Source organism: Entelurus aequoreus, linkage group LG09 (genome assembly GCF_033978785.1).
Source record: "Entelurus aequoreus isolate RoL-2023_Sb linkage group LG09, RoL_Eaeq_v1.1, whole genome shotgun sequence".
Lineage (NCBI taxonomy): Eukaryota > Metazoa > Chordata > Actinopteri > Syngnathiformes > Syngnathidae > Entelurus > Entelurus aequoreus.
The window spans coordinates 35,354,952-35,369,804 of NC_084739.1; the positions used below are offsets into that span (position 1 = coordinate 35,354,952).

General features: G+C 43.8%; 1 protein-coding gene across 1 annotated transcript in view; it reads left to right on the forward strand.

Moving 5' to 3' along the window:
- The window catches only part of LOC133656977 (cadherin-23-like), a 395,393-nt gene that overhangs the window by 353,205 nt on the left and 27,335 nt on the right, over positions 1-14,853 (forward strand). The window contains exons 23-27 of the mRNA XM_062057867.1: positions 100-245; positions 7,387-7,606; positions 9,131-9,283; positions 9,451-9,564; positions 13,880-14,028. Coding sequence (XP_061913851.1) covers positions 100-245; positions 7,387-7,606; positions 9,131-9,283; positions 9,451-9,564; positions 13,880-14,028 — 782 coding nt within the window. The remainder of the gene's footprint in view (positions 1-99; positions 246-7,386; positions 7,607-9,130; positions 9,284-9,450; positions 9,565-13,879; positions 14,029-14,853) is intronic.

Below are 14,853 nucleotides of genomic sequence, written 5' to 3' on the forward strand. Positions count from 1 at the left end.
CTTAAGTTTTATGTTGACCATGAAACTTTTTATCGTTGCCTATAAATTCCCTTGGCAACAGAATATGTGCCTTATGTGTTTCTCTGGCACCCTCTGTAGGAGGTACACCTCCACTGCGTACATCAGCCAGCGCCACAGTATTTGTCAACCTGCTCGACCTCAATGACAACGACCCCGCCTTTGTCAACCTGCCATTTGTGGCTGAAGTACCAGAAGGACTCCCGGTGGGATCATCAGTGTTTAAGGTACATGTCAGACTCCAAACTTGGTTCTTAAGGCAGTGGTTCTCAAACTTTTATTTATTTATTTTTTTTTTTTACCAATTACCACCTCAGAAAAACCTTGGCTGTCCAAGTAGCACCACATGAAAATACAGTAACTTAGTAGGCCTATGTATTCATTAAAAACAAGGCAGGGGTTTGAAAGGGGAACTGCACTTTTTTTTTTATTTTGCCAGTTGTTCACAATGCACCTGGGGATAGGTTGATTGGCAACACTAAATGGTCCTTGGTGTGTAAATGTGAGTGTGAATGTGAATGTTGTCAATCTGTGTTGGCCCTGTGATGAGGTGGCAACTTGTCCAGGGTGTACCCCGCCTACCGCCCAAATGCAGCTGAGATAGGCTCCAGCACCCCCCTCGACCCTGAAAGGAACAAGCGGTAGAAAATGGACGGATGGATGGATGACGACGAATGTCTTTTTTTTAATGCATTCTAAATATTAAATAAATTCAATCAAAAGTCCGCTTACAATGGAGCCTATATGAGCCGTTCGATTCTGCCTATAGAGCCCCTAAAAAAAAACATCCAAACACCTCCATTAGGGTTTATTTAGGTATATATGTAATGAAGTAACAGACACATTTATAATAACATTTAACATTTACGTATTTTGATAATTTTAAGAAAAATGCATCACAGCGTTTGCCTTTTTTTTTTGTTTATCACTGATTATTACTCACTGTAGACTTCATGAGAGCCAACAAACATAATAAAACAGTACTTACTGTATAAGGTCTGCTGTCATTAGGATGCCGACTGCTAGTATGTTCATATATTCCCATTTAGGTGAAGAATGTCTCATAATCCTAGCGAAGAAACAAGGTGGGGACAACTCGTTAATTTCCTATTCCTTGTGTGGGGCGGTATGGCGTAGTGGGTAGAGTGGCAGTGTCAGAAACCTGAGGGTTGCAGGTTCGCTCCCCGCCTCTTGACATCCTAATCCGCCGTTGTGTCCTTGGGCAGGACACTTCACCCTTGCCCCCGGTGCCACTCACACTGGTGAATGAATGATGAATGAATGATAGGTGGTGGTCGGAGGGGCCGTAGGCGCAAACTGGCAGCCTCGCTTCCGTCAGTCTACCCCAGGGCAGCTGTGGCTACAAATGTAGCTTACCACCACCAGGTGTGAATGAATGATGGGTTCCCACTTCTCTGTGAGCGCTTTGAGTATCTAATACTAGAAAAGCGCGATAAAAAATCTAATCCATTATTATTATTATTATTATTATTTTTATCACAACATACTTGACAACAGAGAGAAGGAAGATCGAAAGGAACTTTCAAGTTGTATAAACTTTTGTGTGGCATCTGTGTGATAAAGACAGCTAATTAGTGGGACCATCTTGTACTGTTTTTACTCAGCCGTAGTGTTTAAACTCGTATGCAGCTTCGTGCTGTTTACAAATTTGTACAATTTAATTTTGGTACGCGAAGCTACGAGAAGTGGGTGGACTCTTTTAAACGTATTTCCTGAGGAATATAATGTATTCAGCCGGACTTTGAAGCGGCGAGGCGAGCTGCTCACTGGGACTCCGACCTCGTAGTTTAAAGAGTAATGTGAACTAATGGAGGCAGTAAACAAGTGAAACGAAGGTAAATCACATCAAATATTCACTGTTTACTTTGTACATGTAGTTAATTACACATGTGCACAGTTATTATCTTCAACTGAAGTGAACCGAATGCCAATGCTAACAGGTTAATGCTAAATCTAATGTATATGTGTTGTCGCCGTGAGATAAACACTGACATTTGTTATTTATATATTGTTATGAAATGGACCATAAGGAACCGCCTGACCCTAATGAATTCTTCACTTACTGAAGGGGTGACTTTCTGAGTGGACGGAAGCCTGATTTCATTTGTAAAATTTGGTAAACTTTGTTTTAAATATCGTTTTGTATATTATTGCTTTATATTTTAATTATGAGTACAGTGTTTAATTGTCCTGTATTCAAAACAGCCTTGCTGTTCAAACTGTGTGTAATGTTACAGTGGCCAAAATATAGAAAATACTTGTTGTAAATAAAACCTTAAAGACTTGTTTTAATGAGTACTTAGGTCTACTACGGTACTGCATTTTAATGTGGGTTACCATGGTAGTACATGGTTCTTGGGGAAAAAAAGTCTTGAGAACCACTGGCTTATACTTTGTAGTGGTACAAAAGTGCACGGCGTTCAAATTGAGTTGATTTGAATTTCTCAACATGGGTGTTGCAGTATAATTAAAATAAACATAATAATACAGGTGAATCTCAATAAAATAGAATGTTATTTTTTGTTGAAAAGTAACTTTTTTTCAGTTATTGAGTTAAAAAGTAAAACGCATTGTGAGATGTCTTTGTCTCGGGTTCCTCTTGGACCACCAGGGAAGGCACAACACTCTCGGATGTGGTTTTTACAATTGTTTTAATTCTTTTCTCATACAAGTCTCTCCCGGCTTTTCAGCCCTTGCTGCGGCGTTTTACAATTGTTTTACTTCTTTTCTCACACCAGTCTCTCTTGGCTTTTCAGCTCTTCTTTCGCACAATGTCTCTCCTTTGGCTTTTCAGCCCTCTCCTCCTGTACTCGCTCCTGCTTTCCAGCTCCGCTCCCCCTCATGGTCTCTGACTCTGCTAATAAAGGAACAGGTGATTAGATAACTCGTTCCAGCTGAGCCATCCACTCACCTGTCTGCTGCTTCATGGCCGGCCCCCGCACACACCCCGCCCGCAGGGAACGCGCGAACCACGCCCCTCTCCACATGCCTCCACCGCCAAATTTAGGCCGGGCAGCCGTCCGGCCGCGCCCACTCCCCCCCCATCGCGGGGGGGGGGGGGGGGGGAGTGGTGGGGGGGAAGTCCGCCACGGCCATCTGCGTGCCCGGCCTGTGGACCACCCGGAAGTTGTAGGGCTGTAATGCCAGATACCACCGGGTGATCCGCGCGTTGGCGTCCTTCATGCGGTGGAGCCACTGGAGCGGTTTGTGGTCCGAGCAGAGACTGAAGGCACGCCCCAACAGGTAGTAGCGGAGGGCCCCGACCGCCCACCGGATGGCAAGGCACTCCCTCTCCACCGTGCTGTACCTTGCCTCCCGGTCCGAGAGTTTCCGGCTGATGTACAGCACGGGGCGGTCGACGCCCCCCACCCGCTGAGACAGCACCGCCCCCAGTCCCCGGCCCGACGCGTCCGCCTGCAGACAGAAAGTGATGTCAAAATTAGGCATGTGCAGCACCGGCTCCTCGCAGAGTGCTGTTTTTACCTTCTCAAACCCCCGCTGGCACTGCTCCGTCCACTGGACCAGTTCTGGAGCACCCTTTTGGGTGAGGTCAGTCAGCGGGCCGGTCCAGTCCGCGAACCGGGGAATGAACCGGCGGTAATAGCCCGCCGGTCCCAAAAACTGCCTCACCTCTTTTTTTGTCTTGGGGGGTGGACAGGCCGCGATCGCCGCTGTTTTGTCCACTTGCGGCCGCACCTGTCCCCCTCCCAAGTGGTACCCCAGATACTGTACCTCCCTCCGGCCAACCGCGCACTTTGCCGGGTTGGCGGGGAGCCCCGCCCGCCTCAGGGACTCGAGCAACGGCCCCACCCGTCGCATGTGTTGTTCCCAGCTGCTACTCTGGATGATGACATCATCCAGGTAGGCAGCCGCGTATACAGCGTGGGGTCGTAGCACGCGGTCCATGAGATGCTGGAACGTGGCGGGCGCACCGAACAAGCCAAACGGAAGTGTCACAAATTGGTACAAACCGTCCGGAGTTGAAAAGGCCGTTTTTTCTCGGGACTCTGGTGACAAGGGAATCTGCCAGTAGTCCTTGGTCAAATCCAGTGTCGTGAAAAAATTAGCAGTGCCCAGCCGATCCAGGAGCTCGTCGACCCGAGGCTTTGGGTACGCGTCAAACCGTGATTGTTCGTTCACCCTGCGGTAATCCACACAGAACCGCACAGTCCCATCCTTCTTCCCAACCAGAACAATAGGACTGCACCACGCGCTGTGGGATTCTTCTATCACCCCCAACTCAAGCATGGTTTTTAATGCCTCCCGAACTATTTTGCGCTTGTGTTCGGGAAGCCGATATGGCCGAGACCGCACCGTAACCCCCAGGCTGGTCTCAATATGATGGCGGATGAGACTCGTGCGACCGGGCCGCGAGGAGAACACATCAGAGTAGCGCCGCTGTAACTCAGCAACCTCCGCTCTCTGCGCCAATGTGAGCTGGTCATCACAGGACAGCTGAGGGGCCGGGCCAGAGCACGGGATCTCCCGCCCCAACTCCTCCTCTTCCCTCACCACTGTCACCATGGAAACAGGCTGCGCCTCCTTCCATGCCTTCAGCAGGTTCAGATGGTAGATCTGAGTGTCTCCGCGTCGGTCCGAGCGCCGAACCTCATAATCGACATCACCCACTTGCCGTGCGACCTCAAAGGGCCCCTGCCACTTTGCAAGTAATTTGGAGCTTGAGGTTGGAAGCAATACAAGCACTTTTTCTCCCGGTGTGAATTTGCGTAGTTGGGTCCCCCTGTTATACGTGCGCCGCTGACGCTCTTGGGTACGGAGCAAATTCTCACGTGACAAGTGCCCCACCTTGTGGAGTTTTGCTCGCATGTCCATGACGTACTGAATTTCATTTTTGCTGGAGCTTGGACCCTCCTCCCAGCTTTCTTTAATGACGTCCAGCACTCCGCGAGGCCTCCGGCCGTACAATAACTCGAAAGGTGCAAAACCAACTGAGGCCTGAGGTACCTCCCGCATCGCAAACATTAAGGGGTCCAACCATTTATCCCAATTCTGTTTGTCCTCGTGCATAAATTTACGGATCATGGTTTTCAGCGTTTTGTTTAATCTCTCCACCAGCCTATCCGTTTGTGGATGGTACACGCTGGTGCGGATCGCTTTAATTCCCAGTAACCCGTAAAGTTCCTTTATCGTGCGTGACATAAAGGACGTGCCCTGGTCAGTCAGAATCTCTTTCGGGATTCCAACTCGGGAGATGACCTGAAACAGTGCTTGCGCAACACTCTTGGCAGAGATAGAGCGCAAGGGCACTGCTTCGGGATAGCGCGTTGCGTAATCCACCAGGACTAACACAAAGCGGTATCCCCGTGTGCTCGGGTGAAATGGTCCGATGAGGTCCATCCCAATTCTCTCGAACGGGACCTCCATGAGCGGTAATGGGCGCAAGGGCGCCTTTGGGGTGGCCGCCGGGTTCACCAGCTGGCAGTCCGGGCAGGCCGCGCACCAACGGCGCACGTCGGCCCGGAGGCCTGGCCAATAGAATCGGACCATGACCCGATTGAGTGTTTTCTCATACCCTAAGTGGCCAGCCATAGGATTAAAATGCGCCGCCTGAAAAACCATTTCCCGGCGGCGTTTTGGCACCAACAACTGGGTGTGTTCCTCCCCGGTTTGCGTGTCACGGCCCACTTGGTATAATCTATCCCGAATAATTGAAAAATGGGGGAATACCTTCGCTTTCCCCGGGCGCACCAGCTGACCGTCAATATAATCCACCTGGTCCCAGGCCTCGCGCAAGGTTTCATCACGGGACTGCTCGAGGGGAAAATCCTCAGTAGGTTGCCACCGGGGAGCCGAGGGGGCCTCCCGCGAAGCCCCCACCGGTTCCCTCTCGGCAGTACCGGATGAAGCCGCGTCGCCGCTGAGAACTGCGCGGATACTCCCCTCTCCTACTGTCCGTGAACGCACCCCCACGCATGAATCCCGGCCAATTCGTCCCTAGAATTACGGGGTGCGTAAGGTGCGTGCTTACGGCAACCTTGACATTATGCTTTTGATTATTATATAAAATTTCCACTGGCACCATAGGGTACTCGTGCACATCCCCATGAATACACCTAATTTTCCCCCGTGTCGCCTGCCTCAACGCCCCGGGTCGAACCAGGTTTTGGTGGATCATGGTCTGTTTGCAGCCCGAATCCACCATCGCCCGATATGTACCCCCTTGTACCCTTACCGGGACACAGTACGTCTCCCCCCGATCGGGGGCGGGTGCTGGAGGCCCGACAACCCGCATCACCTGCCCCACCTCCATTATGGAGCACTCCCGGCGCACGTGCCCGGGCCGTCCGCACCTCCAGCACACCGGCCCTGGTGTTTGAGGTGCCATCTGCGAGGGAAGCCCTTTCTCCGCAGCGCCGGTACCCTGGAATTCACAAATCGGAAAGATATTATACGCCCGTGTGTCCCCCCTTGTGTGTCTCTGGGTGCGTGTGGGTGTGTGTTCTTTTTGCATGCCCGCTTGGGGAACCTGCTCGCGGGCTCCGGGTGGCTCCGCCGGGCGTGGTCGCCGCTCCAGAGGTGCTTTCTTAGTCGGAATTGAACTCTTGAAATCAAAAAACTTTTGCATAATATACTAATTTATTGAGATGCACCTGCATGTATTTACCTCTCTGGCACTGCAGTGTCAATCAAAACTGATCATTATTATTTTTATGAAATACGTATTTTTTGAGGCAGCACGGTGGGAGAGGGGTTAGTGCGTCTGCCTCACAATATGAAGGTCCTGAGTAGTCGTGAGTTCAATCTCGGCCTCGGGATCTTCCTGTGTGGAGTTTGCATGTCCTCCCCGTGACTGTGTGGGTTCCCTCCGGGTACTCCGGCTTCCTCCCACCTCCAAAGACATGCACCTGGGGATAGGTTGATTGGCAACACTAAATCGACCCTAGTGTGTGAATGTGAGTGTGAATGTTGTCTGTCTATCTGTGTTGGCCCTGCGATGAGGTGGCGACTTGTCCAGGGTGTACCCCGCCTTCTGCCCGATTGTAGCTGAGATAGGCTCCAGTGCCCCCCGCGACCCCGAAGGGATTAAGCGGTAGAAAATGGATGGATGGACGTATTTTTTGAGAGCACTCTTCCATTGATTTTAGTCATTTCTTGATTAGCCTTGGTGAGCCTTTTATTAATATAGATGCAGTATAAAAAAAATGTAAAAAAAACTCTTGTTATATTAATTAATCCATGCCTGGAAGAATTTGGTGAGGAACAACCTAACCCATCAAACACCTTTGAAATTAACTTCAACAGAGATTATGAGCTATATTATTTGCAAGTATTTATTAAAGCACATTACATCACATCACCACACTTGTCCTCCTCTTCCTCTTTTAGGTTCAGGTGGAAGACCCTGATCAGGATAAGCACGGTTTGATAACGATGGCCCTACAGATGGGTATGCCCCGTTTGGACTTCTACCTGAATACTTCCACAGGAATCCTCACTTCATCTGCAATTCTTGATCGGGAGCAGATCGGACTGTATCATTTGAGGATTATAGCATTCGACGCAGGGAAATTCCCCCGCACTTCGACTTCAACTCTCACTGTCACTGGTGAGTGTCTGATAATCATGAGAATTGGACTTGATTTCCCTCTACGCTCTCTGATATTATCCTACATATGAAACTGCTGAAGCATTTGATGATTACATTCTCTCATTCATATGGGGTTTGCCTCTTTATGGCTCACAAATGAGGGAAGTGCTGCCCCCTGCTGGCGCCACTATATACCCACAGTCAAACAGGGCTTGATTTGCTAAGATCCAAATAAGTGTGGGGAAAAAATGTGAGTGCTACTAGTGGGCATGTTGCAGGTGGTATACTAAGACAATTGATAACAAAGGCAAAAGTGGTGGAGACCGCCCTATTTAAATGAGGATTCTGCATATCCCATAATCAGCTCTGCCTATGGAGACACTCATTTCCCTCCGCATTCATGACATCATTAGCTCCAACGGTCCAACCTGTAACCGGTCCTGATAAAAACGATATTGATGAATGGATGACATGTATAATATTTTTATTTCTGACAGCCTAAATACTTTGACATGCACATGTAGGATGGACAGCTGTCTCTCTATCCTTTGTCTTTGCAGCGCAATTGCCTCCTTTCTGACAGCCACAAACCAGTTTCAGTTTTGATAGGGTGAGGGTGAATCTCCTCCTTTACATCTCCCAGTATTGTGGGCTTTCTGATAATCAGCATATGTTATGCATGCAACACTGCTGCTTAAACAAAGATGTGGCTAATCCATGGATATTTCTTTGCTAATGGCTAAATCATGGAATGGACTGAGCAAAGAAAACAAAATCATTCACTTTAAGAAACTGTTCAAAAGAGGAAGAATCCTAATAAACATCTTAAACCCTATTTAAAATGAAGACAGTCTCATTTATCTCATAAAGGATGAATAAAGACATCAATTACTTTACTGTTTTGTTTAATCAGCCGTTTTACTGCCGTGTTACAGGCACAGTTTGCAAACAAGGCATGTAATTAAACAGTTACAAAATATTTCTATGTAAATATGTAATTTCTCAACATACCAATATAGAGCTGCGGTTTATGGTCTGATACGGTTAATATACAAATGTGTTTTTTTTCTTCTAAAATTGTGTGGGTTCGGTTTAGTGGTGGGCCGTGCGTTTCCCACCTAGGCCTTCAGTGATGTCCTGTGTCCAATGATTACCTCTCAAAATACCATAATTTATGTCACCACATGACCATTTCTGGAGAAATACTATACAGAAACACATTTACGCGCTACTGGGCATTGAATCACCACCAAGAGTGTACAAACGGTTTATTTTCTGGCGCATTTAAAAATCAATAAACCCACGGTTTATATATTGGTTCGGCTTATAGTAGGGAAAATACAGTACATGAAGACAGATATTTGGATTGTGCTCTCTATTTTGCTCGTTTAAGAGATGAATCCTCTGCGCACCAGCTTAGTAGATCAGCTTTGTGTGCGCGATCAAGTTTGCAGGTGTTTTAAGAGATGCAATAATTGATAAGTGTTTAAGAACATTTCTTGTATTACCTTATTTTGTCCTAATTTCTGTGTTTGTGTGTAGTCCTAGACGTGAATGACGAGACACCCACCTTCAACCCTGGTGTATACAATGTGTCCCTGAAGGAAAACGTCCCTAGAGACCACGTTGTGGCACAGCTCATCTGCACCGACGACGACGCTGGCCTGAACGCAGAACTGAGCTACTTCATCACAGGTTAGAGGTCACGGACGGAGAGGTTTGCAACTATTCTCATCGCGCTAAAATGCGTATCAGTCCGCATGTTTGTGTTGTTGTCATTGCAAGGGACTAATGGCGTATATTTTTCTAAGCTGTTGACATGTATATGTAAATAAATATATGTATTTGACATGTTTTTATAGGCGGTAATCAGGATGGTAAATTCAGCGTGGGCTTCAGAGACGGCATTGTGCGGACAGTGGTTGGACTTGACAGAGAAACCCAGGCTACATACACTCTGGATGTAGAAGCCATAGGTATGTGACATTTTCCTTTTGACCATCTGTTATGTTTCCTTTGTCTCTTTGTCTGCCTCAAAGCGACTCATTTCTGTGTTCGGTATGATGACGAAAAATAAGTGATGCCTGCAGTCAGCTCAGATTTTTTTTTTTTTTTTTGGCTCATCCGCCTTTGTTGTTTGACAAGAAAGAAATGAGCGTGTTCTGTTTTAGAAACAATTGAGTCAGGATGCTGACAGGGTAAGTGAGAAGACAGGCAGAGAGAATGCATATAGGTTTAAAAAAAACAATTATGTTGTAATTCACATGAAAAACTGTTGTAAACTAGCTGATTAACACTCTCAAGGCACTATTTATTTGAAAATATGGTTATTATTACAAATGTAGTTGCATTGGTGATGTCATCCTTAGAGGTGCTTCCAATATTTTGCACCAAATGGACTTATATTTATAAGTTTGTCGTATAAAATAACTGTAATGATCAAACATATTTTTTATTGTTTTATTAATCATAATGTTGATTGTATAATTGTAACTCTGTAAGCCCAAATGTATAATTCATTCTAATTAATGATAGCTCAATAAGATTGATGTAATGTTTTAATAAATGTCAAGGCATCCTGGTCAAAGTAGAGTGTTTGCCACTATTTGTGGCATGGGGGGGGGAGGGGCGGAAATAATGACATAATCAACAAATTTGAATATTTGGCCATGCCACGTTTGTAACAAGTTAATAAAAAACATGAAAAGTAAAACAAACGTGTTTAAAACTTCAAGTTAACTTTCCTTTGTCGTTTCTTTCTGTCGTTGCTTTTTATTCAATGTCACAAACAAAACAGAGTGTGCCTGTGAGTGCTTTTAGATGGGGGGGGTGGGGGGGGCTCACAGCAGCTCTCAGGGCTTGTTAAAAAGAAGAGTGATACATTATGTGCTTTCATGTCACCCAAAATGTGTCGATAGTTGCGTTTCTGAAAAAGTATTTAGAGTATTCTGATTACTCGTTAAAATTGAGGTAAATGGGATCCCTCTGGCTCTGTCCTCTTATTCTCTGGCAGACCAGGTGCCTCTTAATGTGTTCATGTCCAAGGGTAATGGTGGCTTGCCACTGATAAATGAATTTACATGCCTTCCGCTTGAGTGCAGCTGCTCCGACTCCAAGAGGGACAATCTGAAAAAATGGATGGATGGATGGATGGATGTATAAAGTAGATAAATGAACGCTTAATTACTAGTACTGTTTTCATAATAAGGACAAAGGTCAACTAGTAGAAAAATGTATACATTTTCTAGCGTGCAATTTGTTTTTGTTTTAATGAAGTGCATATTTACAGAAGTGGGGGCCTCATAGCGCACAGTTGCTAGGATGTTACTGATGTCACGTCCGGCTCACATCCCGCCCAAAACATACGCGTGGTGGTCAAGCTAGCTCTGTTTTCAATCAGTACGAGGCGCCATTTAGCCTTTTTCGAAGAAAAAATGCCCTCTGCTTGTGTTATTTTCGGCTGTACGAATCGTTCAAATCGCGAAAAGGATACACATTTCTTCAAAGTTCCTCGAAAGGCAATCAAAAAGGAAGGAAGAGTGCAAGATTTTACAAAAAGCGACTAGAAAAGCATGCAGCTCACACTCTAGTCCAAGGGAGCAGTTGAAGGATGCACAAGCTGGCAGTTTGTTTGATGTACTTTTAACGTTTATTATTTCCTATTTAAGTATTATCTTGATATTATTTGTATTTCTTAAACACATGTTTAAGAAATTTAGACACTCGGCGTATCTAAATAAAATAAATCAAATGTGAGCAAAACCTAAAAGAGTTAAGCTTTTACCAAAGGCAGCAATCATAAATGAATATTTCAGCACATACACAATGTTGACATCCATAGTTATATTTTCATAAAGATGGGGAAAAACACCCTACTTGTAAATGGTGCGTGCAACAGCAACAAACATGGTTAAACGCAAAGTGAAATCATGAAATGCAGCCTTACCTGAGCAAAAACCAAACATATTTATCCGGGAGAGTCTTGATACCAATTTCCTTGACCCAGTCACACACAAAGAAGTTCTAGACCTCCATGCTTTTCCAATTTTTCATCTGTTTTGTCGTGTACAATGATGTCTGAAGCACAATATTTCGATATCTCTGCGAAAGCGACCGACGTATAATACTTGGTATCACCCGACAAATCTTTTTTTGATAAAGTATAGGGATCTTTTCCATTGCATTGTTTGATTTTTTGCTCCTATCTGCTTTTCGCAGGAAGATTCAAGCCTTTTTTGTAGTCAGATAGTTCATGCGCTGCTTACTGTACAACAGCCATCGTAGCTTGGATGACCACCACTGGTTTTCATTTACGGCAAGAAGTCACGTGTCTGAATACAAGCGATACATGATGAGGAACAATGGTGAAAAGTTAGATGTATACCAGAAAAAACAAACAGATATGAAGGGTGACAAAAGATAATGTATAATAATTAGGGATGTCCGATAATGGATTTTTGCCGATATCCGATATTCCGATATTGTCCAACTCTTAATTACCGATACCGATATCAACTGATACCGATATCAACAGATACCGATACATACAGTTGTGGAATTAACACATTATTATGCCTAATTTGGACAACCAGGTATGGTGAAGCTAAGGTCCTTTTTAAAAAAAATTATAAAATAAAAAAAGATAAATAAATTAAAAACATTTTCTTGAATAAAAAAAAGTAAAACAATATAAAAACAGTTACATAGAAACTAGTAATTAATGAAAATGAGTAAAATTAACTGTTAAAGGTTAGTACTATTAGTGGACCAGCAGCACTTGCTTACGGACTGTATCCCTTGCATATCCCTGTTTTATCCAGTGCTTTCATGCTCTTATTTCTATTTTTATCTATGTTTCTGTTTTATCTAGTGTTTATCTAGTGTGTGTCATGATTTTATTTCTATTTTAATTTTGTATTATATATTCTTACTTCCTATTTTTATTTTTATACTTTGTAGCACTTTGAGATTTTAACAAATATAAAGTGTGTTACAAATGCAATTCATTATTATTATTATTATTAGACTGTATTGTTATATATTGATATATAATGTAGGAACCAGACTATTAATAACAGAAAGAAACAACCCTTTTGTGTGAATGAGTGTAAATGGGGGAGGAAGGTTTTTTGGGTTGGTGTACTAATTGTAAGTGTATCTTGTGTTTTTTATGTTGATTTAATAAAAAAAACGATATTATGAGATGTCCGATATTATCGGACATCTCTAATAATAATGCTGTTTATCATGTAGTTTTGCTCTATTAGCAAGAGAAAAAATTACAAAATAGGGTGAATTGAAAGAAGGAAAATGAAAATAAAATTGATTTTAATCGGACAAATATGAAATTAATATGATTATGTATTTAATTATAAGAGAAGCAGAGACGTTTCTTCCACTTACCCCCTTGCGAGACTTGTTTGTCATAATTCTTGTATTTTTTTAAACAAAAGTGGAATACAACAATAATTGCATTCCACAAGTTTCAATGTTAAAATTATGTTATAAGTTATAATGGGTTTGCCTTTTTATGGCTCCCAAATGAGGAAAGTGCTGCCCTCTGCTGGCGGCTTAAAATACCCACAGTCAATCAGGGCCTGATTTACTAAGAGTTTGCAAAGTTAAACAAAAATGCAACTACTAATAGTTGGTGTGTTGCAGGTGCTCTATTAAGACTGCATGTACAATTGATAACTAGTGCAAAAGTGGTGCAGACCGCCCTATTTAAATGAGGCTTGTGTGTATCCTATATCAGCTCTGCCCATGGACACACTCATTTCTCTCCACATTCATGACTTCGTATGCTCCAACGGTCCAACCTGTGCTGTTTCGTTATGTTGTGGAATATGCAGCACACACATATAATATGAACCACCTTTACAAGAGATAAGAAAAGCAGATATTTTTCTTCCACTTACCCCGTAGCGAGCCTAGTTTGCCATAAGGCTTGTATTTTTTTTTTTTAAAGTGGAATATACAAATCATTGCATTCCAGGAATTGAGTTTATTTGCCATCACTTTAAAGCATGTTATGAAAAACTTTAAGTGGATTTTGTGGACAGGAGTAAATAGATACAATATTATCAATATTATCTTTGTAAAGGCACCATTTTTGATACAGCTCCCTAAATTGGGCCTCATCGGATGATTAAATTGCACCTCCTGTTGTGGCTGATGATTGCAGGCTAACCAGAATTGGTTCCATCATGTCCATGGAGGTGTTGGACCTAAAAGTACACCAGACCTGCCCTATGTTGAAATGTAGGTAAATGGTTTTGTTTGTTCACCCAGACAACGGTCCGGCGGGCAGCAGGAGGACAGGCACAGCCACTGTGTTTGTAGAGGTGCAGGATGTTAATGACAACAGACCCATCTTCCTCCAGAACAGCTACGAGACCAGCATACTGGAGACTGTGGCGCAGGGAGCCAGCATCCTCCAGGTAAAGAAAAAACGCGGTAACACTTTAGTATGGGGAACATATTCACCATTAATTAGTTTCTTATTAACATGCAAATTAGTAACATATTGGTTCTTAATTAGTCATTATTAAGTACTTATTAATGCCTTATTCTGCATTGCCTTATTTTTCAACAACCCTGACCCTAACCCTAACCCCAACCCTACCAAATAACTCTAAATTAAGTCTTTGTCACTTACAATTAGGGCTGGGCGATATGGCCTTTTTTTAATATCGCCATATTTTAAGGTCATATCGCGATACACGATATATATCTCGATATTTTGCCTTAGCCTTGAATGAACACTTGATGCATATAATCACAGCAGTATGATGATTCTATGTGTCTACATTAAAACATTCTTCTTCATACTGCAATAATATATGCTACTTTAAAACTTTCATGCAGAGAAGGAAATCACAACTAAAAAAATCACTATTTTTCTGGAAATGTTTGCCTCAGCATTTTGATGGTGTGGGCGTGTGGCACCGAACGGAGATGTTGACATGCGGAGTAAGCACTGTTCATTCTCTAGCAGGTGACTTTTCAAATGATGCTACATATTAGCAGTAGTGCTACTTTTTATAGCAACGCTTTTGCCCCACACTTGACAAATTACGGTTGTCTGTTCGACACATTCCCACTTGAAGCCAAACCACCGCCAGACGTTGGACCCCCTGTTGTTTTTTGGGGGAATTAATTATTCCTTCATTTGTTACCAGATTCACACCTTCTCTCTCTCGTATTACCACTCGCACGGCTGCGCTAGCATCACAGCTAACGTTACCCATGCTGCTACCTCTCTG